The 20921-nt window shown below is 26.7% G+C and overlaps 2 protein-coding genes across 5 annotated transcripts in view; one reads left to right on the forward strand and one right to left on the reverse strand.

The window, feature by feature from the left end:
* deltaCOP (coatomer subunit delta) overlaps positions 1–1280 on the forward strand; it is a 26421-nt gene extending 25141 nt beyond the window's left edge. For all 3 annotated transcript variants that reach the window (XM_016054946.4, XM_043052428.3, XM_043052427.3), the window contains exon 13: positions 1036–1280. In XM_016054946.4, the coding sequence (XP_015910432.1) occupies positions 1036–1122 (87 nt within the window). In that variant the 3' untranslated portion in view covers positions 1123–1280. The remainder of the gene's footprint in view (positions 1–1035) is intronic.
* Hmbs (porphobilinogen deaminase-like protein l(3)02640) lies at positions 1281–18706 on the reverse strand. 2 transcript variants are annotated; one of them, XM_071184023.2, is made up of 10 exons: positions 18204–18706; positions 18061–18129; positions 13013–13135; positions 10654–10787; positions 9620–9697; positions 7245–7320; positions 6194–6307; positions 5063–5278; positions 1642–1749; positions 1281–1555 (listed from the first exon to the last, which is right to left on the reverse strand). In XM_071184023.2, the coding sequence occupies exons 1-10, from the start codon at positions 18264–18266 to the stop codon at positions 1415–1417; spliced, it is 1122 nt and encodes a 373-aa protein (XP_071040124.2). In that variant the 5' UTR covers positions 18267–18706; the 3' UTR covers positions 1281–1414. The 2 variants fall into 2 exon arrangements, with proteins under 2 accessions (XP_071040124.2, XP_071040128.2); XM_071184027.2 differs by lacking the exon at positions 1281–1555 and having other exon boundaries at positions 4988–5278; positions 18204–18672.
* Between the last annotated feature and the right edge of the window lie 2215 nt (positions 18707–20921).

Genomic DNA, 20921 nt, shown 5'->3' on the forward strand with positions numbered 1-20921 from the left:
TCAATTTTTTCAATAAAAAGTCCTTAAAAGTGTTTAATTTTTGCTTTGTCAAAAGAGTGGGAACTCTGAAGGACCAGTTTCATTTTTGGTGCATTGTACTTTGCAGAGGCAAAGAACACATTCTAAAAGGGATTGCCATGAATTATTTAAGAAATAACAAAACCGTTAAAAGTATTATTATGACCATGTTCTATGAAAGAATCAAAAATAAATTATTAATTATAATAGGTGCTAGTGGGCTGCGCCCCCTGCTCGCTAACCCCCAAAAATTGCTATGCAATCTTATATGGTTTGCTTCGCAAACCAAGCTCGCTTTGTTCGCTACTAACTTAGGTACATTGCAAATGCACAAAATTCTAAGAATTCAAAACAATCATTCAAATCCATATAACAACTTTTTTTAAAAAAAAAAATTACATCTTTTTAGTAAATACTAAATCATTAAAATAAATTTGAATTCAAATAAATGACATGTAATTTGTTAAACCTATTAGAAATGCGCTATAGTATAAAATCAAATCTTAAGATAAAATTTCTAAAACTGATATCTCTTTAAAAGGGTTAAAATTTTGGCTATAATTAAGTCTATTAAAAATTGAAATGAGTGAATTGCAATGGAAAAACCTGCATAAACAAATGAATTCTAGTAAAACAAATAAATTCGTTATATAAATAAAAAATCGTCAAATATTTTCGTAATATTTAAATTCGTAAAAAAAAAGCGCTTTCGACAAAATACTAAAATAGAGATCTATCGACAAAGACTACTCTCTTCTGCCTAGCTTATGCTCTCTCTGGTATTATTGCACTTATATTTTCTCTAATCTCCAATGAAGTAATAAAAGGATATTTTAAATTTTTTTTTATATGAATGAAGTATTCATGTTGAGTTGCTTCATTGTTTTTAGTCTTTGTATGTTCTATTGCATGGCTTTAGTGTTTTTATTGTTTGTCATAATAGAAGCTGCCCAGTTTCAGTGCATTCCTTCTGTTGTGTTTTATTCAGTAAATTAATTTTTAATTTCTATTATACAGGTTGCTGATGTTGTTACTCTGGATAATGAACCAGTTAAATATTTCTCAGAATCCTCATTTGTTGCAGAGAAATATGAAATTGTTTAACATTTCAAATGGACTAAAGTTTTATATATTCATTTAGGAAAAACCAGATTATTTTCCTTGGTGTTTTGATGCTGTACATTTATAAAAGTATGTTTGGTTTGCATCAATAGTATGTTATAAATTTTGCTTATTGTTTAATTAAAAAAATATGAACAATATTTTCATAATTTATTTTATTAAAATATATAAACATATGATTCAACAATTATTTCTTAAAATTACAACAATATATTAAAAAAAATATTGCCTTTCATGGAATCTCTCAAATATAATCAATTGGAAGAAAAAAAACTTAAGCAGTTGTTCCTCTAGCTTCTTTTAGGATAGCTTCAGCTCCTTTTTCCAGGAATAAATCAGCAAGATCCTTTCCTAAAGATTCAGCCTTACTTAAAATATTGTGTGATAGATGAGGTGCTACAATGGCAGCATAATGCTATAAAACAAATATAATAATTGGTAAAATTGCAGCTAATTTCACAAGGCCAAGAAACTTGAGCAATTTAACAAAGGGAACTATACCTTTTTTACTTGAAACTGAAATGGTTTTGTTGGTTTAAGATCAACACTAAGCTCTTCAATGATGCTTTTGGAACCATCAAGACTAAAAACTCCGCCACACAACGTCAGCTAAATAAATAACAAATAACATCAGGCTAGAAAAAATATTGAAATTTAAATAAATTTAAGAACACACACTTTTCTACCTTTTTTTTAATGTTAATGTTTACTTGATGGGAGATCAAACTATTTCAGAGAAGTGTGACCCAGATTTTCTGACATTTTAAATGAGATAATCAGGGTGACCACTCAAATCAGGTTTCAAATTTCCCTGATTTTTCCAGGTTTTTGTTTCTTTTTTCTTATAAAGTCTAGGATGTGTACAAGAAAAGTGTCTATATTATAAAATATTTTATTCACAATGTTATTTTTTTTAGCATATCATTTTGAAAAAAATAATTTTTGACAAGATTTTTTAATGTTTTGGCACAAAATTTTGAATCAAATATCATATATTGACCAACAAAAGAGTAAAATTAAATATTAATATATAATTGGTTCTTAAATTAAAATATGTTATAAAAGGTTAAAATGAAGAAAAAAAAATTAGCATTACTGCAACAATTGTAACGATTTGTCGACAAACATTGCTGTTGTTAGCGATTGTAAAAAAATGTGCGATGGGTTGGTTTGCTGAGAAAAAATAATTCACAGATTTCTTTGAATGGGAGTAGAAAAGCTTTCAGAAAAAGAGTGCAATATAAAATATATTATTATTAAATTATAACCAAATAACTTTTGGAGAATTTATAAAGTTGAAAATACAAAAACATTTTATCAAAATTACCACTAAAGCATCAGAACAAACTTGAGAAATAAATGGAGCCATAATTGGGCTGAAGCCCAAGGACAGAATTTAAAAACAGAAGCTAATATCCTAATCCCTTTTTCCACCTCCACCAGAATCTTTCCTAAATTGCACAGTCCCATAGCGGTCAAAGGTTTCTATATTCGTTTAGCAACATTGGGAGAATTTTATGTGGCATTCTAATTTAACAGAGCTGTAATGGAGCAAATTTTGATGCAAGCAAAGTATTACTAAGTTGATGATATTTCAACTGTTTGGCAATACATTTCCGTTTAAAAAAAGGGATGAAATAATTTAAATTAGTGAAATTAAAAAAATTATCAAAGAAAAAATTTCCAAGTCTTCTTTAAAATTCCTTGATTTTTCCAGGTTTTTATTTAAATTTCCCTGATATTTCCAGGTTTTTTCCAGTATAAAAAAATTCCCTGATAATTCCAGGTTTTCCAGGTGGGTGGCCACCCTGATAATATAGCTAATTAATAGCAAATCCATACAATAAGATACAAAGCAATGAGAAACTCTACTTTTTGCATCAAGTCTCTCTCACTGCTGTGCTTTGAACAGTTGCTGCTACCTATGCGGTATATGGCATTTTATAGTTAACCAAAGGTGATAAGTTACCACTATTCGCTACTAGCCACCTTTTCAACCTAAAACTTACAATGGATTAAAAGAAGTAATTTTACTCCTGTTTATCTTTTTCCCCCATCCCCCCCCCAAAAAAAAAGAAATTACACCTTAAAAGACTTTAGTCTGTCAACTATATTTAAAAAAAAGACCCTATCAAAGACTGTTTAACCATTACTTCATATATTTGAACCAAAAATCCATTTTTGCTCTGCACTATTAGGAAAAATAAGACAGCATCGTCTTTTTAGCACACATATGAGAAAGTGTATAGCAAATATTACCCAAGATCATTAAAATTAATGTTTTTGTTATTATAAACTAGACAATATAATTTCATTAAATGTCAAATTCAAATAGCTCCCATTTTCATTCAACTCCGATTCCTAATTATAATATCTTACTGTTGTTAAAATAAAAATGTATGAAACATTTATATATTGCATTGGAAGTATGCACACATTAATTTATATTTAAGAATAAACAAATGAGAATTATAACTAGTCAGTTCATAGTTTATTAACTACATAAACTATTAAAATAGTTAGTTCTAAAGCTCATAAACTATTAAAATAGTTTTAAAATTTATTTTACAAAAAAAGAAAATATTGTGTAATTTATCTATAACCAGGGTGTATAAAAATCATGATTTTTTTTAAAAAATCAAAAAAATCAGATTTTTTTGATTTTAATCATGATTTTTTTATAATTTCAATTCTATGGAATATAATCAATTTTGTGTACCATAGATTTAAAGTTGTATTGTATTACTATTGTTACTTATGGTATACATTGGAAATAAACATTACTAACCATTATCAACAAAATATTTCTTAATAATTTAAAAGCAAAAGGTGAAATAAGAAATAAACAATAACAAAGTGATTTCAAACTACAAATCAAGAAAGAAATTGTTTATCAAACAATATGTGATAATTATTAATTCTACATCTACAATATCAAATTATTTAAACAATCATTTAATTAGTTTTATTTAAAGATTTAAACATAAGGACTAATTTAGCTGCCTTTTCTACACCCAATTGATTCCGTAGTTTAGTATGTACAAGTCCAAAAGTGGAAAACATCCTCTCTATCCCTGCAGTTGTTCCTTTTGCAGTACATAACAACTGTATTGCATCAAACTCTTTTTGACCTACACAGTTCTTTAGAAGCGCAATTGATTTCCACCATTCCAACTGTTTTCAAACTGTTTTTAAAAGCAAATGAGTCACATTGAAAGTAGAAATGTTGAATTATATGAGTGAGATCTGAGAAATATATAGAACAGTCTACTTACTTGTTTATGTTTGAAACTTAGAAAAATATACAAAAAATGTTCAAGACTATACACAAAATTGTTTTTTTTTTTGATTAAAATCAGTGATTTTTTTAAAAAAATCATTTGATTTAAATCATGATTTTAATCATTTGATTAAAATCATTTACACCCTGTCTATAACTGTTTAAAAAGTGAGTAATTTTTTTTTTAGTTGCTGGATTTTATTTTTAAATTATTCTGAAAACAGAGATGAAAATAAATATATTTTAAATTTTATTATGGAGCTACATATGGATCACTAATTATAAATTATTTCTGATAAATTTTACATTTCAAAAAATATTATGTGTAAAAAATTAATCAAGTTTTTCTCAAAATAGGAAAATTTAATTCATAAAATACCTCAACTATTTTTTAAATTTTTTTTACAATCAAATAAAATTAATATTTATTTTTTTAAAACAAAAGTACTTTTTTTTCATTATTATTAATGTATGAGTAATCAATGGAAGAGAAATATTAGAAAAAATTAATAAAAAAGTAAAAAATATTTTTTTCCACACATTAAAAAAAATTATTTCATAAAATACCTCCACTATTTGAAAACACATTTAAAATAATTTTTCTTTGTTCCTTTAAAAAAAAAAGGTATATAAGAGATTTACTTTTTCATTTTTATCAATGGATGAGTTGACTGCAATTGGTACACTGCAGCCCCCTTCTAAAGACTTCATAAAGGATCTTTCAGCTATGCAACGCAAGGTAGTATTTTTATCACTTATTTGCGATAAAAGCTCAATTGTTTGCACATCAGATTCTCGACATTCAATTGCCAGTGCCCCTTGACCCACAGCATACATGCATTCTTCAGGTTTAAGAATCTGTAGAACAAAAAGAGATAAAAAAAATACTTATATAAATACTTCAGACTTATCAAATGCAAACAAATAAAAAGAAAGCTTTATGACACAAACAAAGATAACAACTCATAAATAACTTAACTACTTTTTGGCAAACTGACGAAAGTGTGAATTATTGGAAAGGAGTTGATTTTTATCTTTAGTAGAGGTACACACTTTTTTTTAAGGAGATTGGAAGGAAAGCCTATTTTTAGCCTCTGAAGGGTGCAATAGATTTAGTTTTTATATCAATAGATAACAACATTATTATCAATAATTAAAACTAAATAAAATTAGAGTTATAATAATAAATGATCTAACAATAATCTAATAATAAATTATTATTATTAGAGTAATTAGAATATCGATTAGTCTTTAACATTGAAAGATTAAGTTCTGCAAATTATAGATAATAATTATAAAAAATAAAGGCCTAATACATTTTATTTGAAAAACATTTTAATTTAGCACACTTTGTATTCTAAAATATTAAATAATAGCAGGTTTATAACCATCTCTAAGGATAAATAATTTATTTTTCTCGATTAATAAGAAATTTTTGTCAAGAAACATTCACAATTAAAATGTATGTAACAGGTATGCTATTAAAGAATAACAATACTCAACAATGAAATAATTCAAGATGAAAAGAAGATTAGAGGTTTTTGAAAAACAATGTGGTATAAAGCTTGAAAATTTGTAAAAGAAAAAATACACAATTAACACAGAAATGCAGCTGTTACCAGGTTTGACTGCATGTGGACAGGTGTTTGGATCTAAATCCAGTTGCACAGTCAAAATAGACATTAAATCTTCAATTATGCTATTTTTTTATCTAAATTTTATCTCCTTTTTTATAATTCCTTTTAAGATATATATTAAATAAAATATATAAACCATTCCTATTCTGTGCTCCAAATCTAATCTAATAAGGCCTGCAGCAGCTATAATTAAAGCAGAGTAATTTTTGTCTTCATCAAGTTTTCTGAGTCTAGTATTCAGATTTCCACGCTGAATTAAAGTTAAGACAATAACAAACAAAAATGTTCATAAACAATCCAAGAGGTAGCATCATTGCATATTTGCAAGGTATAAAAATTGTTGCTTTCTTTTTAACAATGTACCACTTTATTAAATGATAAAATTTGAATCTTAACACTAAATTGGATGGTTTCAGAAAAATAAAAATTAAAAAATGCAACCTTTTTCATTTTGAATTTTTTCCCCTCATGTTTATTTTAGCATTCAGAAAAATGTAATCCTATTCTGTGCCCCAAATCTAATCTAATGAGGCGTGCAGCAGTTATAATTAAAACAGAGTAATTTTTGTCTTCATCAAGTTTTCTGAGTCTAATATTCAAATTACATTTTATTTACATTTTAACTTTTTTTCAATGAAATAGATAAACAATACATATGGTTAAAAAAAAAAAAAGAAATGGATAAACAATTTCAGTATGCAATCAACAATTTGCAATTTGTTAATTCTTTTACACATTAACAATAATTTTTTACAGCTCCTTATTAATTAGTAGAGATGATTTCTGTAAGCATTCAAATAGTTATTAGGCAATGCCACACTAATTTTAAAAGAAAGTATTTGTACTTAACTCAAAAAAGTAATAAATTAAAATAAATAATGTTTTCAATTTATATAGTGGATTTTGTTTACGTAAATTTCCACTATCTCTCTTAGTTCTAGTCTACATATTTTTTTACTTATTTTTTATAATTAAAGATAATGGGTAAAAAAAAATAGCTAAATTTTTAAGAACTTTTTTTTTTTTTAATATTTCAAGCAAATGGGTGTAATTATTTGTATTTGATAACATCTGACACCAAATTTGATTTAAACAAATACAATGCACAGATGGTATATTTTGTGAAGAATGTTAAGTAAAAAGTATTTTAAGAATATTTATCTATTTAGAAACTTATAAAAGGATACAATGCTTTCAAAAGTCAGTTGTGGGAATACTCTTCCTAACTGAGCAATTCTTCTCAAAGAACTGGTTCCAACTATGCTAAAAAAATTTTAGAGCAAAAATTAACAAAACAAACAAGAGTCTATAAAATTTTTTCAAAATAAACAATTTGTACAAAGAACAAATTTTAATACAGGGTGTCTGAAAAGTATGAATACTGTTAAATATCTTGAAAAGTATGAATTGGATCAATACTCTTAAAATACACATGTGAAATATTTTCTAGATGCAATCAATGATACCAAACTCGGCCTACCAATGCTACCCCTGGGGATGTGATGGGAGCAGCTTTAAAATATTATATAGGAACCCTCTTTTTAATAGCAGATTTTGATTTTCCAGAAAAAAGTACTCAAATTTGACTTAAGTTTTTGTATTTTGGTTCACAGGTACAAATTTTTGAATAAAATAACTCAAAAAATAGATGCAACATCAAAAAATAAATAAGAAAATTAACAAGTAAATAAATAAATAAGTAAATAAAAAAACCCAATTAGATTATATTGTGAAAAACCTATCTAATGACATCAAATTTGACTTACAACCTGAACTTACCAAGCCAAGAAAGAGCTTTAAGCGCTTAAACAATTTGTACCCAATTTCATATTGAGATTACAGCATTGTCTGTAAACCAAAATGTAGAAACATCTAGGAAAAACTGTGGTACTTATTTCTGATGAATTCAAATAATAAAAGGGAGTTCCAAATTAAAATTTTAAAGCTGTTCTCTGCCTTTGCCCATAAGTGAGTTAAGCAGTAAAGTTTGGTACCACCAAATGCATCGATTGAACATATTTAAAGTGCGTATTTTTTGATTTTTGATCCAATTAATAATTCTTGAGACATTTGACCATTTTCTTACCTTTCAGAAGAGCTTTTTTTTTAAAAAAAAAAAAATTATAGACTTTGTTAGAAAAAATTAAAATAAAAAGCAATATTTTTTTCTTCAAAAATTATCTTTAAAAAATGCAATATTAAACAATGATTTTGCTTGCACAATTTATTAAATCGACGGAGATAAATTTCTGTAATTGTTTTGTGTTGTGTCGACAGATAAATAAAATTTAACTAAAAAAATAATCAAAACAGGGCACAAAAAATCAAGTTTTTTTTTTTTTAAATAATAAAGAGTATTGAATAAAAGCCATTCAAGCACTGGGTAAATAAGTTACAAATTTGAGTTTTACTGAATTTTTTTTATTTCTGATAACAGTTTTTGTTATCACTTAATCGATAAGTTCACATATCAAAAATAAATATTTTTCTTTATTTATTTTTGATACGTGGATTTTCTCATAAATTGTTATAACTATAAAAACACAAATTAATACTACAATATATTTATAATACGATAATAAGATAAGAAGTAATAAAATAAGATTTAAATTTTATTTGTGAATAAAACATTAACTATTTTTCTTTCATGAAATTTTCAATTTTAGTTTTTTTTTCCCTTCTAAGTTTTTGACATAGACATTTTTTAAAACAAATGCTTTTTTTATTATTAAGTATTCTATTAAATTCAAGATGAAAAATACATCTTAAATTATAAAATGTATGTCTTCAAAGCTTATTATTTTCTTAAGAAAATACCTTTAAAATTTTTAAAAATGTTAAATGCAATAAAATTTTATGGATAGAAAAACTCACAGAGAATGGTAAAAGAATAAGTATGAAATGGAAAATGCTATAATAAATTATTAGGAATTACCAAAAGAAAACTTTCACAGATAATTATTATTTTAAATTTAAAAACTGAGCTTGCAGGAGAAAAAAAAATAGGGGGGGGGGGGATAAAAACAATGTTTGTTAAGATTTTTTTATCGAAATAATTTCAATAAAATTATCAAAATAATAAATTGCAAGATGATTATTTTCCAAGTTTTTATTGCTATAAAAAGACCGACGGGACGGTGTAGTGGTCAGGGGGCTGACCTCACATCAGAGAGGTCCTGGATTCAAATCCCGGACAAGGCATGGATGTTCCTTCATTCTCTGTACTATGTGTCTTTATTGTGGTGTAATATTGGCCTATTTACTATGGTGCCTCTGAAAGAGTGGTCAACAAATCTGCTCCACAAATGATGCCTGAATGACGAGTGTCAATCGGGTGAGCATAGGAAAAAAAATTGTTATAAATAAATGAATTTGCATGAAGTAATAGAATTTGGGAGAAAAAAAAATACATAACAGAGCATTAAAAGGTAAAAAATGTCTAATAAATGATTTAAATGCAAATAATTTTTATATGGAAAAAATAAAAAATACATAATAGAACATTAAAAGGCAAATTTTTCAAATGAAAATAATTTTTAATAGATAATTAATCAAACATTACCTTCCTTTAGGCAAGTCTTTTAAGTGAGAACATTTGCAATCAGGACTAAACACAACTACATCGAATGGATTTTCTCTCCTACAAAATTGCAATGTATACATTTTTTTTAATTTTTTTTAATTCGAAACTATAAGAGAAATGAGTAGAACTAAGATTATTTTTACTTAATTCAATAGACTAAATCAATACTAAGTATAAAAATAGATGTTAGCAGAGGTCACAGTGAGAGAAAAATGAAAATCATGCTTAAAAGACTTTTTTTGGTTGACTTTTTGCTTGTGAAAAATACATTTGAACAGCAGAGAGGTGAAGGAAAAAAAAAATTTTTTTTTCTTCATAAATATTCAGAAAGAAAAAAAAATGCTCAGACATTATTCAAACAATTAACTGCAATACATCTTTAGAGCATAAATGGGTATTAGTATAGAAAAAAAAGTCCTTTTTTGAGCATTACTTTTTACATGATTGTCGTCAACAATTTTTTTACATCCTATCTGAGTACATGAGCAACACTGTGGCACCTAGTAGATCTCAAAGGGCATCATCCTATTATTCATACATTTATAACCTACACATTCTTATGTATTCTGGTAGGAAGATGCGGTAGTTTAAAAGCTATTAAATGTTACCATCCCATATAAAAAGGACTTAACTGTTTTCATGTATTTTCTCTAATTTTAAGATAGTGCACATTTTTAAAAAATTTTCAAAGTTCAAGTTTTATTAAAAACTTTGAACAATAAAGTTTAATACAGAGGTACAACAGAACAATCAAAAATATTAATTAGTTGCTAAATGCATAAAAAAACCACTTTCATATAATTCACAGAAGGTCACGTGAAGGAAGTTGAATCTCTCTTTGTTAAAAGGGAAAACACACTTGAAAATATAGAGACTATACAAACAGCATGCTTCTTAAATTTTAAATTTTTTGTGATAATCTTTTCCAGAGAACAGAATAAAATATATAGGTATATGAAATTACATAAAATATTTGATACTACAAGAGAAATTTAAGCAATTGAAATACATACTGACATATTGCTCCAATTACCATTCCTGGTGGTAAAGTAGTAGGAAGATCTTTGAGGGAATGCACAACAACATCTACTTCTCGTTTTTCCAAAGCAATCTCTAATTCTTTAGTAAACAAACTTTTCTCTCCAATCTAGGAAAGAGAGTTCAAATTTAAATTAAATACTTATTGCATTTTTAATTTTTATCAATATTAATGCCTGTGAAATAATTACTTAAAAACTAAAAGAAATAAGCTATGCATTTTTAAGTATAAGCATGCATAAAGGAATGCACTTCTTTCTTCAGTTGAGTTCAACATCATTTATTAAGAATTGTATTCGGAACATCATAACATTGAGGAATGGATTAGTATTATATTTGAGTTACTTATGTAAAACATGTAGTTTAACCAAAAGATAATTTGAAACTGTCTTCTTATCAGACAAATTATATAATAGCTTACTGGTATCCTTTATTTACTATTAAGAAGAAAAAAAACAGAAAATGTTCAACACAAATGTGGAATATTTAGGTCTCGATCTCCAAGAAATTTTAAAAATAAAAATATATAATATAGAATACTAAAAATAAAATCTTAAAATTCCTGAATGCAGTAAAAACTCAAAAATGCAAACAATGTTTTTCAATGTCATTTATTTTGAATTTGGTATTTAAATGTTAAGATTTATTAGTAAAAATTCATATATAAGGTAAATCAAGAAAGAATACTCAGCATTATATAGCAAACAAAATAGATTTTCATTATTAAATAAAGGTTTTTCTTAGAATTACAGAATTATACAATAAAATATATCATTAAGTTTAAATTATTGTAGTATAATAGAAATATGGAGATTTTTTTTTTTTTTTTGGCATTGGTTAAGTGATAAAAAAACCCTTTTAAATAAATATATATATATATATATATATATATATAATATTATCTTCTTAACATAATTAACTAATTAACTTAACTAATTAACACTTCTTAACATAAATGACTTTATCAGCAGTCTCAATAGAATTATTTTTCTCATGATAATAATTATATGAGCTAAATTTAAATTAAATGAGTAAAGAATTTGTCAAATTCATTAAATTCTTTACTTTGCGAGTTTTATAATATTTCTTTCATAATTGCAGACTCTCAAGGGCAACACTTTTTAACTCCACAAACTAAAGCCAGCACTAGATAATGTTCGTTATTAAAATATTTTATGAAAAACAAAATATGACTCTTAGATGTTATAATATTAATGAAGCGTTAGATCAGTAATCATTTGAGAAAAAAATTAAAATTCATTTTCTTGAAAATAAAATTTTTTTTATCTTAGAATAATTATATTTATACTACATAAAAAGAAGCTTAAAATATGGATTTATATTTTTCCTTCCAATGAGTGTGCCTGTGCTTTTAAAATTAAAATTGGCACTTTTTACAATAACTTTTCAGAAGCAGCAAATATAACTCCTAATGGAAGAGTTTTTCCAGTGCATTTAAATGCCAAAATATGGCACCAAATAACTCTTCAAAAATTTTTAAATTTTAACATGCTCCAACATCTTTTTCAAATATAAATTACTGCAAACATATAAATACACCTAAAGTATTAGTTTGAAGAATTTAATGACTACATAATCCTCCTCACTGATTAGAAAGACAAAATAGTAAAAAAAAAAGCATGAATATTAAGTAAGAACCAATTTTAATTAAACTTTAATTTTAAAGAATATTTACATATTAAGAAAATACCTCTTATAGTCAAATTTCTTTAAAAGGTTGAAGATATTAAGCTAAAGTTATTAAAATAATATCACTCTACCCTTAGTTAAATTTCAATTTCATAAAATTTAGGTTCATATATGAAATTTAAGAATTATGAAATTTAATGTTACATAGTAAAAGAAAACATGAATATTAAGTAAGATGAAATAATTTTAAATAAATTTTACACACACAAAAAGCACCTTAGAGTGTCAAATTTCTTTAAAGATTCGAAACATGTTAAGCTAGAGTTATCAAAATATAACTTTTTTTAAATAAAAATAAGCATGATTGGGAAAATAAAAAAATGGGATAAGCTAACTTCGCTTAATAAATTTTCATTTATAATCAAAGTTTGACAGAACACTTAAACAGCATTTTAAGGCATTTCTGATCAAATATTTACACACTCAATTGGGCATATAAACAGAGTAAGTACAAGTGCCAATTTTTACATGGAATTTTTGCTGGATATGACGAGCAATATTATTTCTGAACTCTCGGGCCAACCATAACCAATTAAAATGTAATTTATGTTATGATATTAAAAATAACTTTTTTTTCTATAATAAGTCAAGTTAGAAAAAATTGAAAAACTAATTATTACTTACTTTGGAGAGGGCTACATTCAATATTTTGTCACCAGTTGTACTCATAGGAACTATATCATAAGCTATATTTTTATAATGCTTTCTTAATAAGTCTACTACAAAATTTGACTGGAAAAGAGCAAGCTGAAATAAGACGACAAATATATTTATTGAATTGTATACTTTGTATCATCATTTTGATTTTTTCTCAAAAATCTAGGTCGGATATTTTTACCTCAAATAAATCCAACATTAAAAATGCTAAGAAAAATTTGACATAGATCAAAATAAGTTTTAATGAGTAAATCAAATTACAACACAAAAAATAATTAAAAATTATGGCACAAAATGAAAAAAACTTGGGCAGTAAAAATTGTGCTATAAATCAAAAAGTATTGAACAAATTTTAAAATTTAATTTTACCAATTAAATTTCAAAATAAATGTAAATGCCTGTCTTTTGCATTTTTTATAGCGTAATTTAAACAGTACACAAGTATTTATATTCACACATGATTATATGCAGTTATATAAAAACAGAATTAACAATTATATTAAAACAAAAATTATAATTTCGAGAAAAAAAAAATTATTTCTTTATATTCATATTTTCTTTCATTGCTTTATTTTAAATAACAGTTCTTATCTTCTTATAAATAGAGAACTTAATTAAATTAAAAATATAACATAACAATTACTTATAGTTTTCAAATTATTAAAATTGAATTTTTTTGCTTCATAGACATAATTTGCAAGTTTTTTTTAAAAAAGTTTTACAATAGCATAAAATCTCAATTATACAAGTGGATTGAATTTTATAAATAAAATTGTCAGAAAAAAGAAAACATAGTAAAAAATAATTAAAAATAATACTAACGCAGTTAAACTTCCATAGCTCGAAGTTTAAATGGTTCAAAATATTTTCAAAATCCTGGTGAAAATTATAGTTTTAACATAGAATTGTTTTTTCATTACTCTTAAGTTTAACAAATCAATCAAATAAATGGGTTAAATCATGGTTTTCCTATTGCTACACTTTACAAATTCTAAAGATAAAAATGCAAAAGGATTTGTAATACTATTGCAATAGCTTGTAGTGACTGATTTCATTCTGCTTTCTCCTCCCTGGGTGGTAACATGCAATTCCAATTTTTACTTCAGGCTGATAAGTTGTAGCATTTCACGTTCATTCTCACTTTTTTATTTGAAATATGAGAAAGAGTGCACAGAGTTCTGGACATTAAAAGATTGTTATAAGTAATTTTTGACCACATGCTGTTGCATCATTTTAATTTTGGTTTCTGTTTCAGTTCCATATAGGTTTCGAGCAACAGTGTAAATTTGGTACTGATTTAAAACTTAACTAAAGCTTAACAATGAGGATGATGAGTTCAATTTGAAAGAATGGCTATCAAAACTTGAGCACAAATTTCATCATGAATAAAGAAATATTGAGTCATTTCAGTATGAGCTGGATTGATAATGAATAATTCATGACATTATTCATTATCAATCCAGCTCATACTAAACTGACTCAAATTTGCAACTCATCAAGCTGGTCTTCATTCTATCAAAACTTTAGTCTACAGACCAAGAGGTAACAAAAAAAAAGAAAAAACTTACAAGATTAAAACTAAAACGTATTCAGTTTTTGATAACAAAAAATATTTTTGCAATCTGATGATGTTTTGAGCAATTGAAGTTTCATTGTATAATAAAATAAGAAACAATTCTGAGGAATCTGCACATCTAGTAGTAGTTTAACTTATACATTTCAAAGTTTCACACTACTTGGTATATTTATGTAAGTGAAAATCACTGAGGGTATAGGGCAGGGATGGGCAAACTTTTTTGGTCGAGGGCCAAAAATCGAGAAAAAAAATGTTTGGTGGGCCAAGTAAAACTTTCAAAATTTAAAAAAAAAAAAAGCAATATACAAATGTTAATTTAAATATTTAGTCAGATGAATGAAATTGCGATTTTATTTTTAAAAGTTCCTTATATTAAGGTTCGAAGTAAGATGTGCTTATTTTAAGGAACAAGGCTAAATGCATTTCTGTTAGTCTACTTCTGAAATGAATTTTTTCTAAGGTTCATAGCTGAAAACTCTTGTTCAAATATATAAGATTATGCAAACATAGAGCTGATTTTCTGGGCATGAAATATTAAATTTTCGAAACTAGCTTTTGGTAATGATTTGTAAAACTTCGGCATATTTAGAAACAACTGCTTCAGATGATTGTTAGATTGTCCACTCGTTGGAACTTAAAATGCGCAGTCTGCCAAATGTGAAGTACAATTTACTTACCGTATATTCCGGCGCATAACGCGCCCCGCCGTATAACACGCACCCGTAATTTCTAATAACTTTTTTTCAATTTTAAGATATACTCTTCGTATAACGCGCACGAAAATTTGGATTGCACATGTGCAATATCTCGTCTAGTATCAATAGAAAACCAGAAAGCCTTTTAGTGTGGGACATGCTTAAGTCCCGCCTTACAGATAATACAAAAAAATTGTTGAAAGAATGTAACACCGATATGGCAGTTATTTCGGGCGGATTGACACCATTAGTTCAGCCATTGGACGTCTGCTTAAACAAACCATTTAAAGCCAATTTAAAAAAACAGTGGAACACTTGGATGTTGGAGGGCGAGAAAACCTTTAAGAAAGGAGGACATATGCGTCATGCAAGTTTGGAAACAGTGTGCGAATGGATATTAAAAGTATGGGATGAAATTAAGCCTGAGATGGTTAGAAAATCATTCAAAAAATGCAGCATTTCAAATAATCTGGACGGATCAGAAGATTACTGTTTATTTATGGATGAGGATAACACAAATGATGAAGACGAAACAGATTGTGATGATGTGCCTGAAGAAATAACAGAAGACGAATATAATGAACTATTTATGTAATAACGAAAATCAATAAAGTATATAGGTAAAGGTATGTTATTTCTTTAAAATAATAGTATTTTTCTATATGTAAATTTTTTCAATCTATAATTTTTTATATTCGGTGTATACCGCGCACCCGTAAATTCCAATGTTATTTTTTGTATTAAAAGTGCGCGTTATACGCCGGAATATATGGTATATTAGGTTCCTAGAGAAACACAAACGCTAGTTAGAGCCAATCTAAGGCAATTCTATAAAGAACTTCTCCTTTCTACATCTTAGCAATTGAAGCTTCCTGTGCTAACTATTTCCATCAATTTATATTTTGTAGAACAAAAATAGAGAAAGTAAAAAGGTCATCAGTACTTTGTTAAAAAAGAAAAAACAGAAATAATTTTAAATAGTTGACAAGAAAATGGATGTATATTGTTTATATTTGCCACTGATCGGCAAATTAAAATTCTATCCGCGGGCCGGATAAAACCTTCCGGCGGACCACAGTTGGCCGCGGGGAGTAGTTTGCCCATCCCTGGTATAGGGAAAATGTTTAAAGTTATTTTTTTAATATTTGAAGGTTTTCTTTTTTTTCAAAAATATTTTTAATAATGCATAACACATAAAAAAATATATAAGAAAACTAGTATTTAATTTATGGTCTTAAATATTACCTGCAGTTTGCTCTTTAAACTAAGAAAAATAGTATTTTCACAACATAAAAACTTCTTTTAGATGTTTGATTTGATCCATGTATAAACCTGTCAAAAAATTGCCGAGCCTGGCTTACAGGCATCTTAGAACTTTTGTTAGTTACCGTATAGAATTAAATAGAACATCAAAAATTATGAGTGATATTTAAAGTGTTATTAATAATACTAATTTATGTTCCCACTTTTATTGATAATTTTTCAAAGAAATTCTGCACGACTAACGATATTTGGATAGCTTTTACAATGCTTTAAAAGAATCATCACAATAACTGTGAAATCTAGCCTGCTGTTATAAACAAATATAGGAACAGAAAAGTTCAGTTACAATTTTATTAAATTCAGCTGGGCCAGTCCAGGCTCTCAAAGGTTAGATGTTAAAATTCCCTTCACTTTAACAATTGCTATGATGTTGAATATGGATATAAGGTAACATAATATAATTTCAATTAAAAAAAAGGTAATGAAAAGTGTTTTTTTTTTACTTGCTTTCTAGGCCAGTCAAAACCTATCCACTTAATTTAAAACTATTTCCATGTAATTAAGAGGGTCAAATTTACCATTTTGAGGCAGGATCTGACAAAAAAAAAAAAAAAATTTCTTCATTCTTTTTGTTGACAACTATGAAATTGAATTGCATGAATAGTGCAATATTTATTGCTTATATCAGAAATGTATTGTAAAAGAATTTTATTTCAAAATATTTAATCCTTCAAGCAGTTAAACGAGTTTTGTACTAAACTAACAAACTTTTTAATTGCTTTTCAATTAACGGGACATAAGCAAAAAGAAGACAAAAAATATGACCTTATAAACATATAAAAATAAAATAAATTAAAAAAAAAGTAGTTGATTGTGCCTGGCTAACCGAAAAGTATCACTTTTTACTACTCTCTAAGCTAAACAATATACAGGTCTTTCTAAAAAGGAAATCTTACTTATTGATACATATTAAAATTTTGGAGGATATTACTGTATTGCGATCTGCTGCACAAACTACAATCGCCATAGTGACAAATAGATTTTAAGCTCACAGATTTTTTTCTTAAAAAAAAAACAAACAAAACATGTAAATGTTTGCCCTTAATTGGCAACGAGTTATACATTTTGAGTTGGTTTCTTTCTGTAATGTTTTCTTAATTTCTTGTGGGCCATTGCCAAGGCAATATTTCCATATTGTGATCCGTTGCAACAACTACAATCGCGAAATAGATTTTAAGCTTGCAAATTTTTTGAAAAAAAAAAAAACAAAAACAAGTAGATGCTTGCCCGGAAGTAGCTACAAGTGATACTTAGTCCTTTTCTATCCAGTTTTTTCTTAGTTTCTCGCAGGCTGCTGCCTAGAAGTTGCCGAGATTTGGCGATTATTCTGCCACAGATCATGATACGGAAATCTCCCCAATTTTCTTTCTTAATGTTAACAGATCAAAGGAAAAAAATTAATATATAATTAATAGGCATACTTGGCTTTTTCTCGACCCAACACGGATTTTTTCAATGCTATTTCCATTTTCTTGATCTTGTAACTTTATCTATAATTGAATAATTTAGAGGTTATTTTAAGGTGAACTGAATGCTTGAAAATTATGTATAAAATGAAATATACCTTTAATGATCCATTCTCAGTTTTGAGTTTTTTGTATGCCGATTCAGATGGAGGAATCTCCATTCTTAAGTTAAATTATAAAAACTTTTAAAGTAAATAAGAAATATATAAAAAACATTAATTGTAAATAGATTAATTATTTTTTCTCTTAATCCATCTTTTTAGTAATTATCTTGCACAAATCTAACGACCAGCGTATAATTATTTTATGAAGATTTGATGATTACATGTTTACGTCTGACCTCAGTAGATGATCGAGATTTCAATTCTGATAAATCAACAATTTAGAAGCATGTTATGCAAAGATACTGACCCTGGATCATCAAACTCAGCTAAAAACTTATAAATTAAGACAGTCTGTCTTTTTTTTTTAATTTGCAAGCTTATTTGTGCTACCCTACATACATTTCACTACACGTAAACAAATACTAATTATAAATGCTCATAAACTTGTTGCGCCGGTTTCACTGCCTGACTTTTTTTAGCAGAAAATTTATGAAAACGTTTCCAGCTGTCTATTTTAACTATATCTAGATCTAAACTCAATTCCTTAAATTAGTCATGCTTAAGTAAACCATCCTAATTGTTCAACCAAAGCATAAGAAAAAAGTGTAAACATAATTGAAAAAACTTTTATTAAATAAATTTGTTAAAATATTTCAGTTTGTATGCCGAGGAAATTTAGTTGTTGTTGTTACTTTACGTCGCACTAGAGCTGCACAATGGGCTATTGGCGACGGTCTGGGAAACATCCCGGAGGATGATCCGAAGACATGCCATCCCAATTTTGATCCTCTGCGGAAGGGACGGCACCCCCGCTTCGGTAGCCCGACGACCTGCGTGCGAAGTCGAGCACTTTACGGTAGCACAGTTTAACAAGGACCAATACCGCACACCCTCGGTCCCTACGCAGACTGATCCAACGAGGAAATTTAGAGAATTAAGAATAGAGAAGGCTGTTGCTTGGCTGACCGCCTTTTCAATAAATAAAGGCATTTGATTAGTCGATTACTTCATCGTTTTCATCGTTATCGCTTAATCGTTTTGTCAGGTTTACTAGAATGGCGTTTTTAGCATTTTTGTTCTCATAATTGCCTGTTAGCGTTCAGTTAGTTAGTTATTAAAACTTTTTCATGGTTTTCATTTGTGCGTAATCTAAATTCTAATTATTTTCATTCAAAAAGTCTTTCAAAATATAATTTCATTCCTGTATTTAAATTACAAGCAACTTTGATATCTGGGTTGCCTACAAAAATTCAAAAAAGTGCAAAAAAAATTTAGAGCATTTCACAGCATTTACTATTTATCAAAGATGATAAAAAAAAATTATTGATTATTAAAAAATAATTTTATTGCGATAATCAACATTAAGCTGGAAACCTATTACTATTAAGCAATTTAAAAGACTTTTTCGTGGTTTTCCTTCGCATGTAACACAAATTTGATTACTTTAATTTAATCTTCATTAAAATAAATTATTCTTATAACTTTCATGAATATGATTGTATTCTGATACTTAAATTGTTAATTACTTTGATCTCTGAATTGAATTAAGCATAATAAGGGTGTTTCATTACATTCACAAAATAAAAAAGCTCACACTTTGATTTCTGGGTAGAGTTAATAAGAAGAGCTTTTCGTTCTGTTCAGAAAGATGGTACCCTATCTATTAAGGATAATAATAATGAAAAAATGTTTATTTATAATTTTACTCCGATACTTAAATTGCAAATTATTTTATTTTATATACCAATAACAGCAATCTGAGAAACATTTTTGTCTGTTTTTCATAGCGTGTAACGCGAAATTTGATAATTTTAATTTCAATTTAATCTTGATTATAATTAATTATTTTTATAACTTAATTATTTATTAACTTAATTATTTTAACTTAATTTATAATTAATTAATTAAAATAATTAATTAACTTAATTATTTTTACTTAACTTTAATTTATTTATAATTTAATTATTTTTATAAACATAATTATTTTTATAACGTAAATATGGTTTTATTCCGATACTAAAATAGCGAGTTACTTTGATTTTCGGTTAAAAACTACAAAAATTTGAAGAACATCTTGTTATAGTCACAAAGAAGTCTCTCAAAGATGCTGAAAAATGATTCATTATAAAAAAAAATTCATTGCGATTACTGAACTTCGAAATGGAATCAAGCCATCTGAAAGATATTTTCGTGGTTTCCCTTCACGTATAATGCAAAATATGATTGTTTTCTCAAATTTTTATTCAAGCAAGGAAGAAAAATATTTATACCATTATTAACCACTCCAAAAACCAGAGTAAATGCTTTATTATAAAACTGATACGTCCAGAATTTGGAATTATGATGAACTTGCCTGTATATTTTGATTCAATAAACTGATTTATTTTCTGCTTCCCTTCTTACCATTATTTTTTTTTTAAGTGAAAAATGATTCTTCTACATAACTGTTAGAAAATTTGACGGTTCATCTGGTTGTCTTTTGTCAACATCTGAATAAAATTCGAGCAAATAGTATTGTATTTGTAATGGCGAAAATATCCAAATGATAAAATAAACATGAACTTTTTTTACAGTGTTAAAATTAAAAAACTTAAGTACTCGGGTTCTTATGATTTTATTATTTTACTAATAACTTATTCTAGTATGTTATATTGAAATATCTGATATATGTTATATTGAAATATCTGATATATGTATTTTGAAATATCTGAT

This window comes from Parasteatoda tepidariorum, chromosome 3 (assembly GCF_982258835.1).
Source record: "Parasteatoda tepidariorum strain Cologne lab strain chromosome 3, Ptep-v5.0, whole genome shotgun sequence".
Classification (NCBI taxonomy): domain Eukaryota; kingdom Metazoa; phylum Arthropoda; class Arachnida; order Araneae; family Theridiidae; genus Parasteatoda; species Parasteatoda tepidariorum.

Coding starts and splice junctions, on each gene's coding strand:
- Hmbs (XM_071184023.2), bottom strand. CDS start 18,266: ATGGAGATTCCTCCATCTGAATCGGCATACAAAAAACTCAAAACTGAG. Junction 18,130..18,203: donor CTGAGAATGGATCATTAAAG/GTATATTTCATT, acceptor ATTCAATTATAG/ATAAAGTTACAAGATCAAGA. Junction 10,788..13,012: donor TGAATGTAGCCCTCTCCAAA/GTAAGTAATAAT, acceptor TCTCTTTCCTAG/ATTGGAGAGAAAAGTTTGTT.